Source organism: Heterodontus francisci, chromosome 1 (genome assembly GCF_036365525.1).
Source record: "Heterodontus francisci isolate sHetFra1 chromosome 1, sHetFra1.hap1, whole genome shotgun sequence".
NCBI lineage: Eukaryota > Metazoa > Chordata > Chondrichthyes > Heterodontiformes > Heterodontidae > Heterodontus > Heterodontus francisci.
In genome coordinates, this window is record NC_090371.1 from 138322143 (window position 1) to 138348439 (window position 26297).

General features: G+C 44.2%; 1 protein-coding gene across 1 annotated transcript in view; it reads left to right on the forward strand.

Moving 5' to 3' along the window:
* The window catches only part of rfc1 (replication factor C (activator 1) 1), a 92113-nt gene that overhangs the window by 47108 nt on the left and 18708 nt on the right, over positions 1 to 26297 (forward strand). The window contains exons 11-17 of the mRNA XM_068036681.1: positions 672 to 851; positions 1171 to 1275; positions 6125 to 6512; positions 16357 to 16466; positions 22319 to 22433; positions 22553 to 22638; positions 25439 to 25576. Of these exons, the coding sequence (XP_067892782.1) occupies positions 672 to 851; positions 1171 to 1275; positions 6125 to 6512; positions 16357 to 16466; positions 22319 to 22433; positions 22553 to 22638; positions 25439 to 25576 (1122 nt within the window). The remainder of the gene's footprint in view (positions 1 to 671; positions 852 to 1170; positions 1276 to 6124; positions 6513 to 16356; positions 16467 to 22318; positions 22434 to 22552; positions 22639 to 25438; positions 25577 to 26297) is intronic.

A 26297-nucleotide genomic window follows, 5' to 3' on the forward strand; every position in this document is an offset into this window, starting at 1 on the left:
AAGGTAAGGGCAGGAGGTTCAGAGGGGATTTGAGGAAAAATTATTTCACCCAGCGTGTGGTTGAAATCTGGAACACACTGCCTGAAGGGATGGTAAAGGCAGGAACACTCACAACATTTAAGAAGTATTTAGATGAGCACTTGCAACGCCATAGCATACAAGGCTATGGGCCAAGTGCTGGGAAAATGGGATTAGAATAGATAGGTGCTTGATGGCCGGCACAGACAGAATGGGCCGAAGGGCCCGTTTCTGTGCTGTATAACGCTGTGAATCTATGACTCTATATTTGCTATTCCTTAGTCTTTCTTCATCTACTGACTTGGTGTCTCCTGTGTGCTGAAATGGGGTTCTTGCCTCTTTCCTATTGCTAAAGCTGTTCTCCCAAGAAATGTTTCCTCTTTCTGCCAATTACTTTCTTACCTCTTACCAGTTCTTAATTCTCTGTAAAGGCCAAGCCCATCTATTTCTCCCATATATGGGTAGGCTTTGCTAGCACCTCTCTTGCACTCCTGGAAAGGATATACGATGAAGCTCAACATCTGGTAACAATTCTTCCAGCTCTAGCATCCAATCTGCTGTCTTGCTCTGTCACATTCTCAAATGTCATAAAGACCTCGTTTAAGAGTGATTACTTTCTGATTAGAATGACTGTTCAAATTCTTATCATTAAGGGAGCTGAGAACTGCTTGGAAGGACTTTCGTTCGTCATTACAGGAGTCCTGGAGTCCATGGAACGTGATGATGCCAAGTCTTTAATCGAACGCCATGGAGGGAAGCTGACAGGAAATGTTAGCAAGAAAACAAATTACCTGGTGACTGGTCGAGAAGGTGGACGAGCAAAACTGGACAAAGTGAGTAACTGTCAGTAGCTTGTGTTTAGCAATATGAGTACCAGTCTTAAATATAGTAAGAGATAATTGATATTCTGTTTTGAGTTCTGATGATCCTGTGGCATTAAAGGTGGCCTTTGTGACATTGCAATTATAAAACTGCAGTGTAATATTCTAACGAGATAGAGATCAGATGTTAACATTTTCATAATTGTTGTCTTGTCATTCTTTGCTGACCTGCAATTTGTAGTAATGACCTTTCTGAAAGAACCAAATATATGATCCATTAATCAATTTTCATCCTAATTTATTTTCTTATTTTAAAAAAAAACTTTTTTAGGCAGAGAGTTTTGGAACAAAACAAATTGATGAAGATGGACTGCTGGATCTGATCCGTAGAATGCCGGGAAAGAGATCCAAATATGAAATTGCAGCTGAAGACGAGGTTAGTTTCAAAGAGATTAAGAACTCAATCTGTAACGTTTCAGTTTTATGTCCTGCACAGGGTTCATATATCCAAGGTAACAGAGCTGTGAGTTTGTCAGGGTTTGTACCCTTTTGATTAACATAGTGATTCCTGACAACGCACCAGCCCGCTGACATCATCAGGGTGCGCCAAGCTGTGCACATGCGCATCTACATCTTGCCAGGACTTAGTGGTGTATGTGCTGGATGATGTCATTGCGCAGCACTAACATCATCGCATATCCATGGCAAGTCCATCTTCGCGCATGCACGATAAAGCGTCATCGGGTATCTAGCTACCCAACTCGGCTGGCGGAAGCGGCTGAATGGGAGACTTTGAGGCTGGAGCTCTCCCGCCTCGGCAACTCACTCCAGGCTTCGACGCTTCCTCCCTTCAGCTGCTCAGTCCAGACCTCGCTGCTTCCTCCCCACTCCCCTGGGCGAATGTTCCTCGCTTCGCACCACCCCGCTCTCTGGCCGCTTGCTCCCGGCCACCCCACCCCCCACTCCCCCACCCCAGCCGCTAGCTCCAGGCTGCACTGCTTCCCTCCTCTCGGCCACTTGCTGCTATGTCGCCCCGTCACCCCCTGCGGCCCGCCTGCTTCTTTGGACGGTGCCTGGTGACTGATGAAACTTGGGAGCGCGTGGCAGGGCCAGCGCTAGCGGCTGTGGGGGGTTGCGGAGAGCGAGCAGCCAAAGAGCGGGGTGGTGCGAGGCGAGGAACAATCAGCCAGGGAAGTGAAGAGGAGCAGCGAGGTCTGGAGCGAGCGGCTGAGTTGGGCTGGGGGGTGGGGTGGGAAGAAAGTAAGTTGCCGAGGGGGGAGAGCGGCCAGTGGGTTGAGAGCTAGTAGCTGCATTCGGGTGAAATCAGTCCTGGTCAGTCAAATAAACGAATCACAGTAACGAATTGGCAGCACATTTTATACTCTGCCCGATTTTCCTTTCGATTGATTGGGGTGCTAATTCACTCTTCCAATGGAAATTCAATCAGAAAATTCCTTTTATATTTAATAGGGTTACTGGAATGTTAAATGGATCTGAGGATTACAGTTAGTATTCTATACCTACATAGCATATTACTGGGCTTCCATCCAACTTAATGTAAGGTTAGTTTGCTAGAACGATCTAGCCATGAGCTTTTCCTGTGATAAATTAGGCAGTGCCATCTTTAATCCTGGCAGCTGCCTGAACATTTCGGACCCCGATGTTCCAGTTGAAGAGCCTGCATTTGTGCATGTGCAAGTACTGTGCCACCTAGTGGTTATGTTGTCAGCAAACACAGCCTTTGATTGAAATAATTGATGGTTGTATGCTTCTGTTGTAGTGAGTTTATGAAGTTAGTACCTAATATCCATACTATTTTCTCAGGAGATAATGTAACTTGTACATGCCTCATTGAATGCAGTTAATGCTCTTCCTTGGCCAGCCCACCAAGGTAGAGTCTCTGCCATTTATTTCTGTGCAGTCTCGCAAGTGACTTGCCTGGGGATTGATCTATATACCGCAAGTGGGTTAGTTTGATAATTCATGGTCATGTGAGTCATCCCTCCTTCCATAGGTTATGTCCCACAGTTATTTATATATTCTTATGGCGTTAGATGAGTAATTGATTAAATTGCATTTTGAATTTGAACTAAATAGATTGTAGATTGGTTCTGATGTTGAACTGTCAGCGTTCGCTGTCATTCCCTGTCTGAAACTGACCACAGTTTCAGGATGTCGGGCATGCGCAGATTAGCTAGGAAATCCTGAAGTTGTGGTCTGTCACTCAGGGCTCCGCTGTAGCCTGGGTTTGTAAACGGCGATGTGATTAATAAAATTTGATGGACAACAGAATTAGCTGTGAAAAACTCATTTTATATTCATGGAGTGCCATTAAATTATTAATGAGTTTTTTGAAGCTAATTTCTTTTTACACATTTTTAATTTTAAAAATTCAGAATATTTTAGCTTCTATATTCACCCCATGTATAATGTTCCAATCTTTAATTTGCTCTTTGTAAAAATTAAGTGTTTTTATTTTAGTGCTTTAGTTTCCTGTTTGTGTGTCTGTGAAAATCCTTTAATGTGATTGGCTGCTTGCACAGCTTGATGACATCACTCCAGCTCTGCGCTGTATATGTCCAGTAAAGAAAGCCGCATTCAGTTGCGGTACCACTACACAGCGTTAGAGGTGAAATTCACGCCAGAGAGCTTGCTTGATCTCTGAGCGAGACTTACTTTGTAGTCAGTGACGAGTGCTTTTGCTTCACCGCTGACCGCAAAATCCGGTCCATTGTGTTGTCATGGTATCAAACGTGTGACATCATATACATATAGTTCAAGTGTTTGAAGAGTTGAGTCAGGTTTTTTTTTCATAATTCTTTTCCTTCCTGTAGTCTGGAAATCACAGGGATTATGGAACATATTTTTCTGAGAATTTCTAGGGCAAGGTGGCGAATTTCTAAGAAAAATAGATGTAACTGATAAAAGCTGTGGACAGGGTGATGGCACAGAAGGAGGCCAAGGCACTTGATCTAGATAGATTGCAACCTAGCGTACTTAAAATAACTAATAAAAATTGAGTATGTTTTAGTGGGAAATCCCTGAAAATGCAGAGATGGGATTGGAGAAAAGCGAATGTAATGTCAATCTATTTTGAAGAAAAAGGGGAAAAGGAGAATCCCGGGAACTGCTGTCCAGTTGGCCTCACATCCACCTTGGGGTAAGCAATGGAGGGCAGCCTGACGGAACAAATGATGAACCACCAGGAAAAATACAAACTTTAAGAGGGAGTCAGGATTGGTTTATGCGAGGGACATTGTGTCTGAAGAATCTCTTTAATTACTTTGAGCAGTTAACAACTTACGGACAGAGGGAACTCAGTGGATGTTGTTTATTTAGATTCCAGCAAAGCTTTTGATACAGTGCCACATAGGAGATTGGTCCACAAGGTTGGAAGGCACGGCATAGGTGGAGTGCTTCAGAAATGGTTCGAGAAATTGGCTGAAACAGAGGAAGCGAGGGTGGTTGTATACAGAGTTGGATCAGCATGGAAGGAGGTAACCAGTGGGATTCCTCAAATCCGTTCTGGGACAGTTGTCTATAATGTACATAAAAGTGATTTAGAAGTTGGAACAGAAACTAACTCCAGTTTGCCAAGATTACCAAACTGGGGGTACTGCAGTAGGAACGGGCTGATATAATACAGAAGGGCCAGGATAGATTAGGGGACTGGTCTGATGAGTGACGGATACCATTTAATGTGCTCAAATGCAAAATAATGAGATTGGGAAAGGATAATAAGTGAAAAATGTACTACCCCTCCTTATCCATATTAAATTGCCTTTGCCACCTGTCTGCCCATTCTGTTAATCTGTCTTCCTGAAGTCTTTTACAGTCATCCTCACTGTTTGCTGAACCTATTTCTGTTTTACCAGCAAAGGTTAAAATTGTTCTCTATTCAAGTCCAAATCATCAAGATGTGCTAAGAGCAAAAGTGGACCCAGCATGATTTTCAACCCTTTCCAGTGGGAGCAGCATCTATTCATCCTAATTCATTTTTTCATGTCTGTCAACCAACTTTCTCTCCATTCTGCTATGTTTCCTTTTATGCCATATGCCAGAATGTTTCTAATAAACCTCTTGAGGTATCTTATATACCTTTTGAAAGTGATCGTGTGGAAAACCTGGTTGTTTCTTCCCCTGCCCTTACCTAGTCCAGCCTGTTTCATGCTCCAGCACTTCTCTGACTGAGATCAACTAGTTCAACACAAATCAGATAGCTAACCTGGCACCTTGGTTTGTTTGGCTGAGTACCAAATTGCACCAGGTATTCTTAAAGTGAGAATAATCCTGCTATTTGGATATTGGTGGTATTTTAACCTTTCACTTTTCACTCCGTTATTTCATATAATTCCAATTCCTCCTCTAGCCAGTTGCTCTCCTGGAATAAGGTCTTAAGTTGCCAAACACTTTGAAATTTTGCTTGTACATTTGTTGGAATCAAACTCTTCAATATGTATCTCAAATCTAAGTAAGTGCAGCTGTGATTGCATTGATATGTCCTATGGTGATTTAGGTTCCTATTGGATAGTAGTGGCACTCTCAGAAAGATGCTGACATTTACCAAATGTGTTCCACTTTAATAGTGCTGTGTAATTAATTTGAAGTTACTGTTGAGACTGGTTTACAGAGTGCTTGTTGATGTGAGTTCAGTCCTTTTTTTTTCCATTTAATTTGTCTGATTCAGGCAAGAACATTTATTTTTTAATTAAGATTTTAAATAATCAATTTCAGTTTTTGCAACACCCTGAGTTTAGTGTGAGTCATGCTTTTAGTACTGCATGGTAACCACGATAATAAGAAACAGATGAGCATTGGTGCATGCACAAATCCATTAGGCAGCTCCACCCATAAGGTAAAATTTCAGAATGTAAGTTTCGAATAAGATATTAAGCTAAGGCTCTGTCTGTCCCCTCAGGTGGACATAAAAGATCTTGTAGAACTATTCGAAAAGCCAGGCATTTCTCCTGGTGTGCATTTATCCCTCAAACAACTTAAATTCAAGAAAAATAGATTATCTGGTAATTTATCTCATTTTTGGGAACTTGCTGTGTACAAATTGTCACATTTCCCTACTTTAACAATGACGGCATTTCAAAAGTGCTTAATTGCTGTGAAACACTTTGACATCTGCGGGTCATGTAATGCTTTCTTTCACCATGAGTTAATGAGCACCTCTATGCAAATGACCAATAAAAACTTCCCTCAGATCAAGTGTAATAATGTAAAATACTTAGTTGACTCGATGAAGACCGACTTTATTTTCTTAATTTTTAAAATGACAGGTTAAAAAATCAAATGCCAATGCAAAAGAAGCTGGTACGGTCACAGAAAAAGGTGAACGTAGCAAGAACATCTCGCCGGCATCGAAAAAACAAACTGAAGATAAAAAGAGAAGTCCTCCAGCACCTGAGAACGGCGAGTCCTCAAGATGTACAAAGAGGAGTATTTCACTCAAAGCAGAACCTTTCATCAATCAGTCTGCATTGAAGTGTGAACCTCCGTTGCAGACGTCGGCGAAGGAGGAGCAGAGTTTGCTGTGGGTGGATAAATACAGACCTGCAGCACTGAAGAATATAATAGGACAACAAGGGGAGCAGAGCTGTGCAAATAAACTAGTCCGCTGGCTAAAAAAGTGGCACGTGAACAACTCTAGAGACAGCAAACCTGTAGGTGAGGATGACAAAATATTTCTTTGGAACTTGTTAGTTCAGTATCAGAATTGGTTAATACTTATTCAGGGCTGTACCATCTATGGTATAAATGATGATGTCAAAGCAATACCTGTACCTGTCCTTTAGAATTGTTGCATTCCCTGCTCTTTCGAAGCCCAGACAATTTAAATCCCTGCATAATCACTGAGTTCTGTTTAGAAAGGGAGATACTTTTCTTTTCCTGACAGTGCTTAAGAAATAAACCGTTGCATTCTACAGGCACAAACAGATCTCTATAGGATGGGTAAATATTCTCATGTGAGTTGTGTGCACATGCAAAATAACAGCTTGCATTTATACAGTGCCTTAAACATAGTCATATGTTGCAAGGCTTCATTCCTGGAAGTGGGAGTGTAATAAAACAAAATTTGACTGAGTCCTACAAGGAGATATTAAGATAGGTGACCAAAAGCTTATTCAAAGAGTTAAGTTTTAAGAAGCCTCTTAAAGGACAAGGGATAGGTTTAGGAATGGAATTTCAGAGCTTAGGGCCTAGACAGATGAAGATATGGCTGCCAGTGGAGGGGTGAAGGAAATTGAGGGTGCATAAAAGGCCAGAATTGGAGGAAGCAGAGATCCCAGAGGATTGTAGAACTGGAGGAGGTTACGGGGGAGAGGTGAGACCATGGTGGGGAGGGGTGGTGAGAGAAAGGGGGATTTGATCACAAGGATGAGATTTTAAATTTAAATCACTGGGATTGTAAAATCAGGCAGGTTTTCCTCCAGCTCACCCAACCTAGATTATTATTATATATTATTACAAATTATTAGAGAGGATTCTTCGGGACAGGATTTACTCCCATTTGGAAACAAACAAATTTATTAGCGAGAGGCAGCATGGTTTTGTGAAGGGGAGGTCGTGTCTCACTAATTTGATTTGAGTTTTTTGAGGAAGTGACAAAGATGATTGATGAAGGAAGGGCAGTGGATGTTATCTATATGGACTACAGTAAAGCCTTTGACAAGGTCCCTCATGGTAGACTGGTACAAAAGGTGAAGTCACAGGGGATCAGAGGTGAGCTGGCAAGATGGATACAGAACTGGCTCGGTCATAGAAGACAGAGGGTGGCAGTGGAAGGGTGCTTTTCTGAATGGAGGAATGTGAGTAGTGGTGTTCCGCAAGGATCAGTGCTGGGAACTTTGCTCTTTGTAGTATATAGAAATGATTTGGAGGAAAATGTAGCTGGTCTGATTAGTAAGTTTGCGGACGACACAAAGGTTGGTGGAGTTGTGGACAGTGATGAGGATTGTCAGAGGATACAGCAGGATACAGATCGGTTGGAGACTTGGGCGGAGAAATGGCAGATGGAGTTTAATCTGGACAAATGTGAGGTAATGCATTTTGGAAGATCTAATGCAGGTAGGAAGTATACAATAAATGGCAGAAGCCTTAGGAGTATTGACAGGCAGAGAGATCTGGGCGTACAGGTCCACAGGTCACTGAAAGTGGCAACGCAGGTGGATAAGGTAGTCAAGAGGCATACGGCATACTTGCCTTCATCGTTCGGGGCATAGAGTATAAAAATTGGCAAGTCATGCTGCAGCTGTACAGAACTTTAGTTAGGCCACACTTAGAATATTGCGTGCAATTCTGGTCGCCACACTACCAGAAGGACGTGGTGGCTTTGGAGAGGGTACAGAAGAGGTTTTACCAGGATGTTGCCTGGTCTGGAGGGCATTAGCTATGAGGAGAGGTTGGATAAACTCGGATTGTTTTCACTAGAACGACGGAGGTGGAGGGGTGACATGATAGAGGTTTACAAAGTTATGAGCGGCATGGACAGAGTGGATAGTCAGAAGCTTTTTCCCAGGGTGGAAGAGTCAGTTACTAGGGGACATAGGTTTAAGGTGAGACGGGCAAAGTTTAGAGGGGATGTGCGAGGCAAGTTCTTTACACAGAGGGTGGTGAGTGCCTGGAACTTGTTGCCGGGGGAGGTGGTGGAAGCAGGTACGATAGCGACATTTAAGAGGCATCTTGACAAATACATGAATAGGATGGGAATAGAGGGATACGGTCCCTGGAAGTGCAGAAGGTTTTAGTTTAGGCAGGCATCAAGATCGGCGCAGGCTTGGAGGGCCGAATGGCCTGTTCCTGTGCTGTACTGTTCTTTGTTCTTTGTAACCTGGTGTCCAGCGACCAGTGTGGCAGCATTTCACTGCATTGTAGTGAGGCTACTGGGCCCTTCATCAAGATACAGTCCCACTGGTTTCTCTGCTTGGTAAATTCAGACAGACCAAACTCGTAGACACTGGATCGGAGTTAGGACATTCCCAAGAAAATGTGCGACCCCTATTAAGGGAGAGGCAGCTGAAGGGAGTATTGTGTTGAGCCTCTGGTCAGCAAGTTCCTGCTTTTCTGCCAGTTCCAGTTGCACCTCCTTATTTATCCTGTGTGCTTCACCGGTGTGCTGTCCTGAATCTCAATCTAAGTACTGGAGTGAATATACCTCTGCTGATGCAGGTGCTGATAGTCTTCCATGTCCTTGGGATGTGGGAAGCACGTTCCAGGGCCACTCAGCTCCTGACCTCATTACAGCCTTGGTTCAAATATGGACAAAAGAGATGAACTCAAGAGGTGAGGTGAGAGTGACTGCCCTTGACACCAAGGCAGCATTTGACCTAGTATGGCATCAAGTAGCCCTAGCAAAACTGAAGTCAATAGGAATCGGGGAAAACTCTCCGTTGGTTGGAATCGTTCCTTTCGTACAAAGGAAAATGGTTGTGGTTGTTGGAGGTCAGTCATCTCTGCTCCGGTACATCACTGCAGGAGTTCCTCAGGGTAGTGTCCTAGGCCCAACCATTTTCAGCTGCTTCAACAATGACCTTCCTTCAATCATAAGGTCAGAAGTGGGAATGTTTGCTGATTGCGCAATGTTCACCATTCACAACTCCTCAGATACTGAAGCAGTCCGTGTAGAAATGCAGCAAGACCTGGACAATATCCAGGCTTGGACTGATCCGTGGCAATTAACATTCGTGCTAAAGGCCTGCTACCTGACCCGATGACATGTGTCGGGTTCTGGTCGGGTCGCTCTTCCAGATCTGGATTTCGAGCTGGGGCCGGGTCCGGGTTGGACATGTACAGTATTAATCGGACTTGAAAGGTTGTTTAAAAGGAATTGCAAGGTAGGTAAAGTGAACATTCCTGTGGTTGGGTTGGGATCGGGTCGGGCGCAGCGAAAAATGGAGGGACTTGGGCCGGGTTGGGCTCGGGTCTGATGTGGTTCAAAGAATGGTACAGCACAGAAACAGGCCATTCGGCCCTCCAAGCCTGTGCCGATCTTGATGCCTGCCTAAACTAAAACCTTCTGCACTTCCAGGGCCCATATCCCTCTATTCCCATCCTATTCATGTATTTGTCAAGATGCCTCTTAAACGTCATTATCGTACCTGCTTCCACCATCTTCCCCGGCAGCAAGTTCCAGTCACTCACCACCCTCCGTGTAAAAAAAACTTGCCTCGCACATCCCCTCTAAACTTTGCCCCTCTCACCTTAAACCTATGTCCCCTAGTAACTGACTCTGCCACCCTGGGAAAAAGCTTCTGACTATCCACTCTGTCCATGCCGCTCATAACTTTGTAAACCTCCATCATGTCACCCCTCCACCTCCGTCGTTCCAGTGAAAACAATCCGAGTTTAGCCAACCTCTCCTCATAGCTAATGCCATCCAGACCAGGCAACATCCTGGTAAACCTTTTCTGTACCCTCTCCAAAGCCACCACGTCCTTCTGGTGGTGTGGTGACCAGAATTTCACGCAATATTCTAAGTGTGGCCTAACTAAAGTTCTGTACAGCTGCAGCATGACTTGCCAATTTTTATACTGTGTGCCCCGACCGATGAAGGCAAGCATGCCGTATGCCTTCTTGACTACCTTATCCACCTGCGTTGCCACTTTCAGTGACCTGAGGACCTGTACGCCCAGATCTCTCTGCCTGTCAATACTCCTAAGGGTTCTGCCATTTATTGTATACTTCCCACCTGCATTAGACCTTCCAAAATGCATTACCTCACATTTGTCCGGATTAAACTCCATCTGCCATTTCTGCGCCCAAGTCTCCAACCGATCTATATCCTGCTGTATCCTCTGACAATCCTCATCACTATCCGCAACTCCACCAACCTTTGTGTCGTCTGCAAACTTACTAATCAGACCAGCTACATTTTCCTCCAAATCATTTCTATATACTACAAAGAGCAAAGGTCCCAGCACTGATCCCTGCAGAACACCACTAGTCACATCCCTCCATTCAGAAAAGCACCCTTCCACTGCTACCCTCTGTCTTCTGTGACCGAGCCAGTTCTGTATCCATCTTGCCAGCTCACCTCTGATCCGGTGTGACTTCACCTTTTTTACCAGTCTGCCATGAGGGACCTTGTCAAAGGCTTTACTGAAGTCCATATAGATAACATCCACTGCCCTTCCTTCATCAATCATCTTTGTCACTTCCTCAAAAATCTCAATCATATTCGTGAGGCACGGCCTTGCCTTCACAAAACCATGCTGCCTCTCGCTAATAAATTCATTCGTTTCCAAATGGGAGTAAATCCTGTCCCGAAGAATCCTCTCTAATAATTTCCCTACCACTGACGTAAGGCTCACCGGCCTATAATTTCCTGGATTATCCTTGCTACCCTTCTTAAACAAAGGAACAACATTGGCTATTCTCCAGTCCTCTGGGACCTCACCTGTAGCCAATGAGGATGCAAAGATTTCTGTCAAGGCCCCAGCAATTTCTTCCCTTGCCTCCCTCAGTATTCTGGGGTCGATCCCATCAGGCCCTGGGGACTTATCTACCTTAATGCTTTGCAAGACACCCAACACCTCCTCCTTTTTGATAATGAGATGACTGAGAACTGATGCAAAGTACTCATTTAGTACCTCGCCCATTTCCTCTGGCTCCGCACGTAAATTCCTTTCTCTGTCCTTGAGCGGTCCAACCCTTTCCCTGGTTATCCTGTTGCTCTTTATACACGTATAAAAAGCCTTGGGATTTTCCTTAATCCTGTTTGCCAATGACTTTTCATGACCCCTTTTAGCCCTCCTGACTCCTTGCTTAAGTTCCTTCCTAATGTCTTTATATTTCTCAAGGGATTCGTCTGTTCCTAGCCTTCCAGCCCTTACAAATGCTTCCTTTTTCTTTTTGACTAGGCTCACAATATCCCGCGTTATCCAAGGTTCCCGAAACTTGCCAAACTTATCCTTCTTCCTCACAGGAGCATGCTGGTCCTGGATTCTAATCAACTGACGTTTGAAAGACTCCCATATGTCAGATGTTGATTTACCCTCAAACAGCTGCCCCCAATCTAAATTCTTCAGCTCCTGCCTAATATTGTTATAATTAGCCTTCCCCCAATTTAGCACCTTCACCTGAGGACTACTCTTATCCTTATCCACAAGTACCTTAAAACTTATGGAATTATGGTCACTGTTCCCGAAATGCTCCCATACTGAAACTTCAACCACCTGGCCGGGCTCATTCCCCAATACCAGGTCCAGTACGGCCCCTTCCCTAGTTGGACTATCTACATATTGTTTCAAGAAGCCCTCCTGGATGCTCCTTACAAATTCTGCCCCATCCAAGCCCCTAGCACGAAGTGAGTCCCAGTCAATATAGGGGAAGTTAAAATCACCCACCACTACAACCCTGTTACCTTTACATCTTTCCAAAATCTGTCTACATAGCTGCTCCTCTACCTTCCGCTGGCTGTTGGGAGGCCTGTAGAAAACCCCCAACATCGTGACTGCACCCTTCCTATTCCTGAGCTCCACCCATATTGCCTCGCTGCACGACCCCTCCGACGTGTCCTCCCGCAGTACAGCTGTGATATTCTCCTTAACAAGTAATGCAACTCCCCCACCCCTTTTACATCCCCCTCTATCCCGCCTGAAGCTTCTAAATCCTGGAACATTTAGCTGCCAATCTTGTCCTTCCCTCAACCAAGTCTCTGTAATAGCAACAACATCATAGTTCCAAGTACTAATCCAAGCTCTAAGTTCATCTGCCTTACCTGTTATACTTCTCGCATTGAAACAAATGCACTTCAGACCAACAGTCCCACTGTGCTCCGCAACATCTCCCTGCCTGCTCTTCCTCTTAGTCTTACTGGCCTTATTTACTAGCTCCCCCTCATTTATTTCACTTGCTGTCCTACTGCTCTGGTTCCCACCCCCCCTGCCACACGAGTTTAAACCCTCCCAAGTGACGCTAGCAAACCTCGCAGCCAGGATATTTGTGCCACTCCAGTTTAGATGCAACCCGTCCTTCTTGTACAGGTCCCATCCGTCCCTGAAGAGAGCCCAATGGTCCAGATATCTGAAACCCTCCCTTCTACACCAGCTGTTCAGCCACGTGTTTAGTTGCACTATCTTCCTATTTCTAGCCTCACTGGCACGTGGCACAGGGAGTAATCCCGAGATTACAACCCTAGAGGTCCTGTCTTTTAACTTTCTACCTAACTCCCTAAACTGCCCCTGCAGGACCTCGTCACTCTTCCTGCCTATGCCATTGGTACCGATGTGTACCACAACCTCTGGCTATTCCCCCTCCCCCTTCAGAATGCCCCCTGTCCGTTGAGAGACATCCTTGACCCTGGCACCAGGGAGGCAACATACCTTCCTGGAGCAAAAACAAGAAATGCTGGATTCACTCAGCAGGTCTGGCAGCATCTGTCAGCATTCCAGCATTTCTTGTTTTTGTTTCAGATTTCCAGCATCCGCAGTATTTTGCTTTTATACCTTCCTGGAGTCTCTTTCACGTCCACAGAAGCGCCTATCTGTGCCCCTGACTATAGAGTCCGCTATAACTATTGCTCTTCTGCGCTTTGTCTGTCCCTGCTGAACAACAGTGCCAACCGTGGTGCCACTGCTCTGGCTGCTGCTGTTTTCCCTTGATAGGCCATCCCCCCCAACAGTATCCAAAACGGTATACTGTCGGGTTCGGGTCGGGTTTTTTATCCTGACCTGGACAGGCCTTTAATTTGTGCCACGCAAGTGCCAGGCAATGACCATCTCCAACAGGAGAGAATCTAATCATCTCCCCTTGACATTCAGTGGCATTACAATCGCAGAATTCCCCCAGTATCAACATCCTGGGGGTTGCCATTGACTAGAAACTGAACTGGAGTAGCCATATAAATACCGTGGCTCCAAGAGCAGGTCAGAGGCTAGAAATCCTGCAGCGAGTAACTCCCCTCCTGACTCCCCAAAGCCTGTCCACCATCTACAAGGCACAAGTCAGGAGTGTGAAGGAATACTCTCCACTTGCCTGGATGGGTGCAGCTCCAACAACACTCAAGAAGCTCGACACCATCCAGGACAAAGCAGCCCGCTTGATTGGCACCCCATTCATAAACATTCACTCCCTCCACCACCGACGCACAGTGGCAACAGTGTGTACCATCTACAAGATGCGCTGCAGCAACTCACCAAGGTTCCTTCAACAGCACCTTCCAAACCCGCAACCTCTACCACCTAGAAGGACAAGGGCAGCAAATGCATGGGAACACCACCAACTGCAAGTTCCCTTCCAAGCCACACACCATCCTGACTTAGAATACATGGTGTGTGCTAATACTGTAGTGCCTACTCTGTTTGTAAATGACTGGACTGCCTGAGCATGTGAATAACTGGGGAGGAAGAATAAACACCTGCTTTGAATACTAGCCTTCAACTGGGAGATACTCTGCAGCATGTACCTCTTCAATTGCCTCTTTATATTCCAGGCCCATTGCATGGAGAGTGATTTGCCCGAGTGGTGCTGGGATTTGAGGTTGGCGGGACCATTACCTGTTCTTTGATTCTCCCTTCCTTCCATTTTGTGCTGCTTTTTCCTGCACGTTGGACCAAACTGAAATGCTGGGGCTTTGAGAGCACAAACATTACAGTACAAGTAGCCATCGTGCCTCTTAAAGTATGCAGGAGTTAGTGAGTGTGCTGCATGGTCAAAGATAAATTAGTGGATCAAAGTTTTCTGATTGAGTCACATCATTTGAAGGTTTCCACCTATAAATATGGGCTGGTTTCTATTGTGTAATAAAAATCGAGGCTAAACCATTCACAGTCAAAGTGCAGTGAAAGTCTTTTGTTCGAGGCAAGGTGTACCATTATGCTAGAAGCAGCTAAATGGAGGGTACACTCACCGTCCTCATCTTGGGGAGATATATTGCTCGTCCATGTGCCAACCTCTGCACATCTGAAAGTACGCTTGCCTGCTTTGCCAGATTCTCCCAGGGAGCAGATTCTTGGGGTGGGGGAGGGTAAGAGAAGGAGGAATGACTCACTGCTCCACTGAGGATAACTCATTTGGTGCATCTCCCCCTTGGCAAGACCACCAGGGCTCTTTCAGTTTTCTCTTCTTCCTGGGCCCCTGCCTTCAACCATCAATTGCAAACCAGTGAATGGAATTCTTGCAGCAAACCACAAATTGACAAAAATCTGTGGTTGCCTCCTTAAGGCACGGCAGCATCTTCAAATTTGCTATCAAACTGGGCATTTTGCCCATGTGACCTACATGTTTCCTGCACAGTGTTATTTAATTACTATCTAGGTACAACTAACCCTTACTGGACAGTTGTCCTCTATTAGTCACCCAAGTCATTAGCAGACTTGTCTGGGTGTTTGAAATGAAAACAAAGTGCCAGAAATACTCAGCTGGTCTGGCAGCATCTGTGGAGAGAGAACCAGAGCTAATGTTTCAGGTCTGTGACCTTTCCACGGTTCTGATAAAAGGTCACACATGAAACGTTAACTGTTTCTCTCTCCAAAGGAGCTGCCAGACCTGCTGAATATTTCCAGTATTTTCTATTTTTATTTCAGATTTCCAGCATCTGCAGTGTTTTGCTTTTGTGTTGTCTGGATATTAAGTTCTGAAGTGACTCGGGAATAGAGGGATACGGAGGCTGTGGTTCTTTTTATTTATAATTATTTAATATTTCTGCAGAAGGTTATACATGACCTACTGCTTGCTTTCCTCAGAGAACCTGTGTCCTTATGCCTGATCAATCTGTCAGCTTTTCTATCACACAGCCTTTCCTTACTACTGCTCTTGTTAGATGAAAGCAGTTCACCTATCCACTTGTCAGGTTCAGTTCCTGTGGTATAGTTATCATATTTGAAAGATGACATCTGGACCTGACATCTGATGTTTTTATATTTTTAACCATCTTTGAGGTCTTTTTGCTCGTTAGCAGTCCTTCCATTATCTTCAGCAATTTCTCATATGAGCACACCTTTATTTGTGTTTGTAACCCTATACTGCTCTGATTCCTACAAATCAGAATTTTCTTTCTCCATGAAAAATATCCTTGTTTTTAGGCACATAGATTCCGATGCCAGTTGGAATCTAACCTTTTCCCCGCATAGTTCAATTTTTTGCAGAAGCTTAATTTTAGTTAACATAGTACAATGGTTCGCAATAAGCGTGCAAAGATAGGTTCATAAAGCACTGAAGGAGAGCGTTCAGCCCATCATACCTGCGCTGGCTCTTTTGAAAGAGCTATTCAATTAGTCCCACTCCCTTTCTGTTTCCCCATGCCCATATATACTATATATCCACTTCCTTTCAGGAAGTGCATTCCAGGTCATTGTAACTCACTGCTTAAGAAAATTCTCATCTCCCTGCAATTCTTTTGCCAACTGTAGGGTCCAGTCATTGCAGGGATCACCAAATAATTGCTAATGAGGGAATCTCAGATCATTAAAAAAAAAAGCCCTTATATGCTTTCTCTTAGCAATAAATTGTGCACTGTTTTGCCTGTATAACACAGAGCATGTAATTCATTTTTTAATGCCTCTATGTACAGCGAAATTCACCAAATTTGGTGGGAAAGATGACGGTTCAAGTTTCAAAGCTGCTCTGCTGTCCGGTCCTCCTGGTGTAGGGAAAACAACGACAGCCACTCTAGTCTGTAAGGTAAGAACACATCAGCGCTAGAATAAAATGTCTTTCCCTTTCAGAATTAACATGTGGTGCATTTATAATGCAGTTTTTGCATTTTCAAATAACACTAAAGTTGTATTGTAGATCCAGAGAGATGCGACCTGATACTCTTACAGCAAGTAGACTTTCATTACTCCAGTATTACTGCAGCTATGATTTAGGAAGTACCAGTCAGTCCCTTTGACTTTACACCCATCTGCAGTTCATTTACTTTTACAGTGTGGATCTTGCTCGCATTTTGTAGACGTGTACATTTTAATTGCTGGGAGAAAAGCTGCACTCAGCTGAGTGCGCATAACTCTCTCCTGAAAGAGAGCATAGCAGTTCCAACCAGGCAGTGCAAAGGAATGTACTGACTGTTGGAATCGGTACTGCAGCTTTCTGTCAGCAGTGTAAATGCAGCAATGGGATACTGCACCAATATTAAGTGCTTATTAGTTGTCTCGCACTTTATGTTCAGTTATAAGAATATGTCACAATGAGAACTATAGTGTTTGGCAGCGTCATTCCGGCACAGGAGGAGACCATTCAGCCCATTGAGTCCATGCCGGCTCTTGTACAGCAATCCAATCAGTCCCATTTCCTGCTCTATCCCTGTAGCCCCGCAAGTTTATTTCCCTCTAGTGCCCATCCAGTTTCCTTTTGAAATCATCTCTGCTTCCACCACCCATGTAGGCAGTGAATTCCAGGTCATTACCACTCACTTTGTTTAAAGAAAGTTCTTCCTCATCACCCCCTCCACCTGCATCTCTTGCCCAAAACCTGGGTCCACTAATTCTTGTACTATCAGCTAATGGGAACAGCTTTTCTTTATCTACCTTATCTAAACTTGTCATAATCTTGTACACCTCTATCAAATCTCCCCTCAGTCTCCTTTACTCCAAGGAGAACAACCCCAGCTTCTCCAACCTAACCATGTAGCTAAAATCCCTCATTCCTGGAACCATTCTTGTAAATCTCCTCTGCACCCTCTCAAGGACCCTCATATCCTTCCTAAAGTGTGGTGACCCGAACTGGATGCAAACCTCTAGTCGTGGCCTAACCAGAATGTTAAACAGGTTCAGCATAACTTCCCTGATTTTGTACTTAGTACATCTATTTATGAAACCCAAGATCCCATATGCTTTGCTGACTACTCTCTCAATATGTCCTGTGATCTTCAAAAATCTATGCACATGAGCTTCTAGGTCCCTCTGTCCCTGTACACTCTTTAGAACTGTGCCATTTACTCTATATTGCCTCTCCCTATCCTTTGCCAAAATGCATCACCTCACACTTCTCTGTATTAAATTCTGCCTGCCACTTGTCTGCATATCCTGCAAGCTTACCTGTGTCCTGTTTGATATCCTCACTGTCTTCCATACCTCCAAGTTTGGTATCATTGGCAAATTTTGAAATTTTACTGGGATCCAATATACAAGTCATTTATATATGATATATATATCTACCATCCTCCAGTCTGAAAAGCAACCATTTACCACGACTCCCTGTTTTCTGTCCTTAAACTAATTTTTTTTTAATCCAAGCTGACCCTCCTATTCCATGAGCCTCAATTTTGATAACCAGTCTTTTATGTGGTACTTCATCAAACCCTTTCCGAAAAGGCTGCGTTTGCTGAAAATGCAACCACGAGGTGGCGCTGCACTGGCACATGCGCATATGCAACCTGTTCCACTAAAATGTCACAGTCTGCGACGTTCAGGTAGCTGCCAGGACTAAAGATGGCGCTGCTCAAATAATCTCACAAAGGCAACGGAAACCCATGGCAGCACACAATGGCCGCAGAGAGCGGGTGGGGGAAGCGGGGAGTGAGTGGGTGGAGAGGCAGAGCGGGCGGGGGGAGCGAGTGGGCGGAGAGAGAGAGAGAGCAGGCGGGGGGGCGGGGGTGGGATGGAGTGGAGAGAGCGGGCGAGGGGTGCGAGAGAGCGGTCGGGGGGAGGAAGAGAACTCCTCCCCACCCCCACATCGCGCTCTCCCCTGCTTCCCCTCCCCCTGCTCTCTCCGCCGCTCCCCCCACGCTCTTTACCCCCCCATTACCCGCTGTCTTCCCAGCATTACGCGATGATGTCATCTGCGCATGCGCCAACCAGTCCTGGCAATGTGGAACGCCGCGCATTCGCAGAGAACAGGAGCCCGTTTCCACATGTGGTAGCTTGGCGCAGTCTGATGATTTCATCGGCTGGCTGAGTTGTCAAGAATCACTTTATTCCTAAAATCCATATAGACAGCATCCCTTCATCGACCTCTTTACTTCATCAAAAATTCAGTTCGCTTAGTCAAGCATGATCTGCCTTTTACAAATCTGTGCTGGCTATCCTTAATTAACTCAAATCTCTCCAAGTGCCTATTGATTTTTTTTTTCTCCCAGATCAGCTTGTAGTTACTGGGAATGTCCTTGTACACTTCCTTGAAAAAGGATGTCACATTTACCACTCTCCAAACCTCTGGCACCTTCTCCCATATCAAGGGAAGAGTGGAAGATTATAGCAAGCCCTTCCGCTATCTCCACCCCCACTTCCTTTTGCAACCTGGGATGCAAGCCATCCGTACCAGGTGACTTATCCACTCTAAGCATAGCCAGCCTTTCGAGTACATCCTTCCTATCAATTTTTATCCCACTCATTACTTGTAACATCTCTGCTTCTAATATTATGTCAGCTTCCTCTTCTTGAGTACTTTGCATTAGTGTTTACTAAGGAAGTATTTTAGCCTTGTCCTGCGCCTCTAAGCATACATCACTCCTTTGTCCCTAATAGGACCCATTGTCCCTCTTAGTACCTACTTACTATTTCCATGCCAGTAAAAGATTTTTGGATTCCCTTTTGTGTTAACTGCCATTCTATTCTCATATTCTCTCTTTGCCAGTCTTATTTTCCTCATCACCTCCCCTCTCAAATTATTGCATTTGACCTGGTTCTCACTTGAAGAATTCACCTAACATGCATCGTACACCCTGTTTTTTGTTTTTGTTTTATCATATTCTCTATCTCCCTCATCATCCACAGAGCCCTGGCTTTGGTTACCTTGCCTTTCATCCTTGTTGGAATATACCTAGCACATACTTGAAACATCCGCTCCTTAAAGATCAACTCTTGTTCCGTTAGTTTTTCCTGTCAGTCGTCTGTTCCATTTTACACTGGCTAGATCCGTTCTCATCTTATTGAAGTTAGCCCTCTTCCAATTTAGAAGTTCTACTTTAGTTTGTTCCTTGTTCTTCTCCCTTGCTAATCTAAACCTTAAGCCACGATGATCACACCCAAGGGCTTGCCCACTGACACTTGGTCCACCTCATTTCCCAGCACCAGATCCAGAAATGCCTCCTTTATAGTTGGACTGAGAACATACTGGTCAGATATGTTGTCATGAACACATTTCAAAAATTCTTCCCCCACCTTACCCTTTACTCCAACATTATCCCAATCGAAATTTGGGTAAAGTCCCCCATTATCACTGCTCTCACGCTCTCTCACACTCTCACTCTCTCACTCTCACTGCCTCTCGCTCGGCCCCTCGCCCCGGCCCCCGCCTCCCTCTCTGCCCTCCCCCTCCCGCCTCCTTAGTTTAAACCACGTCCGTCCTTCAGCAAGAAGGAAAAACTTAAAACTCACCAACCAGTCTCCTGCTGTCGTCTGATGTTACTCCTTTCTTTTCTTCTTTTCTCGCAGAACGCGTTGGAAGATATTCTCTTTATCAACCACCACAGCTGCTGCCTCCAATTGGGTCCTCTCCTCCCCCGCTCTGTTTAGCAACTGCTGCCTCCAGCTTTTGTATTTATTTCCCTCTTGTAATGCACAGAAATCCAAAAATTCACAGCACTGAATGGACTGGCACAAAAGTGAAAATGTGCATGTATTGATGTATATTTACTGTCAATTTGTACAATGTTCTGAGCAACTCTCAATAGAAGCAACGATGATTAAATATTATATCCTGTAATCTTGTATTTTGGAAATGATGCAGGACTTGAGATTAGAAACGCAGCAAATTTCTGAAAAAGAGTGATCCAGCCTAATCCCACTTTTCAGCTCTCAGTCCATTGTCTTGAAGGTTACAAGTGCACATCCAAGTATTTCTTAAATGCAGAAACCCTCATTGCCTCTTCCACCCTTTCAGGCATTGAGTTCCAAACCAAGCCCCTGCCACCCTCTAATACTTCTGCCAATTACTTTAAATCTGTGCCCCCTGGTTATTGACCTGCTTGCTAAGGGAAGTAGATCCTTCCTGTCCACTCTACCTAGGCTCCTCAAAACTTTGTGCACATCAATTAAATCTCCTCTCAGCCTCCTGAGTTCTGATGAAAAGTCATTGACCTGAAGCATTAAATCTGCTTCTCTCTTCACACATGCTGCATAGCCTCCTGAGTATTTCCAGCATTTTCTCTTTTTATCCTAGCCTACCCAACCTTTCCTCATAGCTAAAATTCTCCATTCCCGGCAACATCCTCGCAAGTATCCTCTTTAGAGCAATCACATCCTTCCTGCAATGCAGTGACCACAGCTATACACAGTACTCCAGCTATGGCCTAACTAGTGTTCACAGAATCCTTACAGTGCCAAAGGAGGCCATTCGGCCCATCGGCTCTCTGAAAGAGCAATTCCCTCAGTTCCATTCCTCTGCCTTCTCCCTATAACCCTGCACAGTTTTTCCTGATGTCACGTTTGCTTCTCTTACCAAATACTTTAATTCAGTGCCCTCTCGTTCTCGATCTTTTCACAAGTGGGAACAGTTTCTTTCTATCTACTCTGTCCAGACCCTTCGAAGTATTTGGTAAGAGAAGCAAAAGTGACATGAAGAAAAACCTTTTCACGCAGCGAGTGGTTAAGGTCTGGAATGTACTGCCTGAGAACATGGTGGAGGCAGGTTCAATTGAAGCATTCAAAAGGGAATTAGACAGTTATATGAAAAGGAAGAATATGCAGGGTTATGGGGAGAAGGCAGTGAAATGGAACTGAAGGAATTATTTTTTCAGAGAGCTAGTGCAGATATGAGGGGCCGAATGGTGGCCTCCTGCGCTGTAACGATTCTGTGATTTTTTTCTCCAATTCCTTTTTGAAGGCTACTATTGAATCTGTATTCCCCACCCTATCAGGCAGTGCAGTTGAAATTGTTGCTTAAAAGAATCTTTTCCTCATGTCATCTCTGATGTTTTACCAATTTCCTGAAACCTGTGCCCTCAGGTTATTGACCCTTTAACCACTGGGAATAGTTTCTCTTTATTTACTTTATCTAAATCTTTCATGATCTTAAACATCTTTATCAAATCTCCTGTTAGTCTTCTGTGCTTTAAGGAGAACTTGAAACACTAGTTCTGAAATCTGAGATGAAGCTGATTTTGGTACTGATTGGCACAGTAATCAATTGGCTTGTACATTGAAGACCTCCATCAAAACTGAAATGCAAACTTTACAAAACATTTTTGCATGCTTATCTCAGAAAAAGATAATGAACTGAGTAGCTATAATACTAATGGAAATTAATGTAATTTCTTGCACTCATCAAATGTGACAGTTGGTAGTTTTGTATCTGTGTAAGGGAACTTACATTCTCCATTTTTCAATGGCTGCGTTGGCTGACGATGCACGTCAGCGGCTGCCTCGTTGTCAAGAGTCACTTTGTTTTTGAATTTATATAAAAACAGTACAATATATAGGTGTCTCAATCCCAAGCTTGATGTCACCTAACCTTTAGTTGCCTTGCCATCTCTCTACTGTCAAACTTTGGTGATGTTCTTCAACAAGAGCCTTGGCCCTTCATTGTGATTTTCTTTATATAACCTTTTTTTTAAACAAATGTTTATACAAGTTGTATCTTTTTTTTTCTGGCAGGATCTGGGGTACAGCTATGTTGAACTCAATGCCAGTGATACTCGCAGCAAAAACACACTGAAGGAAGTGATAGCAGAGTCATTGAACAACACGAGCATCAAAGGATTCTACTCTGGTAGGTGCTGTTGCATGTCCTGGGTTCAGATCAGTTTTACCAATACACTGCTGGTACAGTTTGACAAATGGTTGATGAGAGTATTTTAAAAAAATTTTGAATTATGTTTTTCTTTTCAGGAGCGTCATCAGTAAGCACCAAACACGTACTCATCATGGATGAGGTGGATGGGATGGCTGGTAATGAGGACAGGGGAGGGATACAGGTAACAGTTTGATTGCTTTGTTTGACATAGAAGCTTGTTTAAATAACATTTAACCAGGGAGCTCCCAATGAAATGCCACATCTTGTTTATGTTTGAGCATTGAGATGGCTGCGAAATGAGACTGCTGTTTATCATTGTATTTGCAGGTTGGTGTTTCCAACAATACACTGTCAGTATTTAGTGTGAACTTGTGTGACCCAGTGAGATGTTACTGATTTCCTGTAGTGTTGATTGAGCAGGACACTTCTGTGCAGTGAAATTGAAGTGTAGATTGCTTTGTTTTTTTTTTTACCCCTGCTAATGTGCACTTACTTTCTATGAGATTTTCTTTGCTTATTGTTGGGATATGGTGACGCTGGTAATCCAGTATTTATTACCCATCTCTAGTTGCAACAGAGACATTAAGAGTCAATCAAGAAGTATGTGACTGGAGTCACATGTAGGCCAGACTGGGTGTTGATAGTGGTTCCCTTCCCATTAGCGAACGAACTGGGTTTTAAGATAATCCGGCATGGCCACTTGGTTGGGGTGGGGGGGGGAGGGTGGGTGAAGGAAGGAAGGAATCCAAATTCTGTGCTTTGGTTACTGATTTCAGCTGAAGCAGTAATTAAGGTGCAGCCATTGGCTTCAGAACCCCTGGGTTAAGATGGGGATAATTAGCCAGAATACCTGCTCCTGATCTGTATCTAGTGATCCCTCTTACAGTTCTGACACTGACGAGTAGTAAATGACCCACTGGTCTATCCAGCCTGTTCCACACAACAATAGACTCGCCACCCAAAAGCCATGTGGTCTCCTGGGAGAGGCGAAACGCCAGGTAAAAGTTCAAGCTAATTAGGGGGGAAAAAAATCTGGAAAAACCTGTCATAGATGCAGTTGCAAGTCTGGACCTGAAGTGAGGACTGCTTTGGGATCAGTGGCGATGTGGACATCGACTTTCTGGGTCAAGAATTGTCCCTTGGGTGAGGTACCCCAGGGTGACTTACCCAATGGAATCCTTGGTATCCTACCACGGAGTTGAAAACTAGAAATTTGGGATACATAGAAAAATTTTCCAGAAAACCTCTTCGGTGAAATAAGATGCCAGGGTTTGACATCACTTGCTAATCTGAGAAGTACAGATCCACATGGGAGCAAACAAAACAAAAACAAAATCCTGCAATTAGAGTGTAATGTTATCTGACTGTGTAGAACCTGGATTAACAGTTATGATTTCAAATAGTTGTTTGGTAGTACAGAACTTGAAAATTTCTGAAACTAGTCAAAGCTTTTCGTCTTGCACTCATCTGGGCAATCTGAAAGAATGCCAAATGTAAGGGAAAACAACAGCTTCATGCCTTGAGAAGAGAGTGCTGATTGGTGGGCAAGTGAACTCTGGTAGAGGCGTTGCCAGTTTATGGTGACTGTCAGTTAACTGCCAAGTTTTGTTTGAAATTTAAACCAGGCAGCTTGACTCTGATTGGTCAAGGCATTGCCCTGAGGAATGAACCAACGAATGGCTGTTACTTATTTTGTTCAGCTGAAACAGGCGCAATGTGTGTACATGTTCTTTGCCACACTGCGAGCCCTACTGACAATCTTAAATTGGTTGTCAGTGTAATTCTTAGCACACTGCGGATTATTTAGCAAATGTTGTCCAATTGCGGAATCGCGTCTAATGTTGGACACTGTTTTGAGTTTCGCAAGCATGGGCTGGTTGGTACGGCCTGTACCTTGCCCGTTGTGAACAGCAGAAGGGACATGTTGTTTGATACGATCCGCCAGTCTTTGGGATGTATGGCCTACATACTTAGCATCACACTGGCATTGAAATTCATATATCACATTACTCATTTGTGTGATTGGCAGGACGTCTTTTTGGCTTGATGGCAACATCCTGTTAGTGGCGAACACCACACGTGTAGCAGCATGAAGCAGCTAGCTTTACATGCTGCTTAAATTTTTGGGATACATTACCCTTCCAGGGTAATTTGAGGTAGACTGGGCACTTTTCAGGGCTGGAAATGACGGCCTTAGGCCAGTTCATAAGTTTGCGCGATGTACAGCGAGAAATGATCTGATCAGGTAGCCATTGTCACGCAGGATGTCTTTGATTCGCCCTATTTCTGCATCAAGCTGGCATGGTGAGCGAATGGCTCGGGCCCTATTTGCGAGGTTGCTGATGAGGCCAATCTTATAGCGTGTGGAACTGTAAGAATGCGTGTATTGACCAGTGAAGGTAGGTTTGCGGTAGACAGTGGTATAGAGCCCCTTAGCAGATTTCTCAACTAGTACGTCAAGGAAAGAGAGCTTATTTGACTGCCCCATTTCAAAGGTGAATTTGAGCACAGGATGGAGTCCATTAAGACATGTAAGGAAATTATTGCATGCAGCTGTGGATTCAAATATAGCAAACGTATCATTGACATATCGGAAATATGCAAGAGGTAGGAGGTTAGGGGTCATTCCCTCAAAGACATGTTTCTCATGGAACCCAACGAAGATGTTTGCGAGAGCCTAGAGGGGATCCCATGGCATCACCATCTATTTGGGCAAACAAGGTTTTGTTAAATCTGAACTCAACTGCGCGAGTATAAGTTACTGTTTTCCCTTGCATTGTTTTTTCTTGCGGATTGCCCTGATGAGTGCAAGACGAAAAGCTTCGAAAACATGTCTCTATTTTCAGCAATTCTCTAGTTATGATTTCCTTCTCTCCTCTTGGTTTTGTCATGTCAGAGGGCAGATTCAGAGTGCCTGCTGTAGCCACCTTTAAAAGGAACTTGGTTGAGACGTTGGATGTATGTTTGTGCTTCTGTTTCAGGAACTGATTTCTCTCATTAAGCAGACCAAGGTTCCTATAATCTGTATGTGTAATGACCGGAACCATCCCAAGATCCGCTCATTGGCCAATTACTGCTTTGACCTCCGCTTCCAGCGGCCTCGAGTAGAACAAATCAAGGTGGGGCTTGAATAGTTCTCTATCTGTTGTCAAACAAGACTCTCATTCTAATACTGCATTGTTTCCTGTTTATTTAAATTTCAGTGTACTGGTCATAATGCCATAAATGTAGCAACTACAACTGTTAGACTATTTAGCCACCGAAGGGTTGATGCTTTTGATGTATAAATTGTGCTTCCAATGTAACATTCGCCCCCATTCTTCAGAGTGTTGCCCCCACTTGCCATGCTTGCAGAAGAGCTGGGTGTAACCTCTCTCGTACATGCACGAGTACAAATGGTGGGTGAATGGTGTGCTGAGAACTAGTTACCATTGTGTTCAGTGTACTGCATGGGTTTGCCTGCTTTTAGTACTTGTCCAGTTAAATGGCTGATTTTTATTTAAGCACTTTGGAGAAGTGGAAGTGGTGACAATTGAGGCCATTTTGTACAGTATAGTAAATTTGAATGTCTCCCACATAGGGACAAAGGCAGCATTATATGTTACAGAACAGTCACTCTATAGCAACTTATAACTATCAATGTCCGCAAACACACCAATAAACAATACTGAAAATAAAACTCATCGAATCATAGAAAAGTTACATCACGGAAAGAGGCCATTCAGCCCATCATGTCTGTGCCGGCTGAAAAAAATAGCCACCCAATCTAATCCCACCTTCCAGCACCTGGTCCGTAGCTTTGCAGGTTACAGCACTTCAGGTGCAGGTTCAGGTAACTTT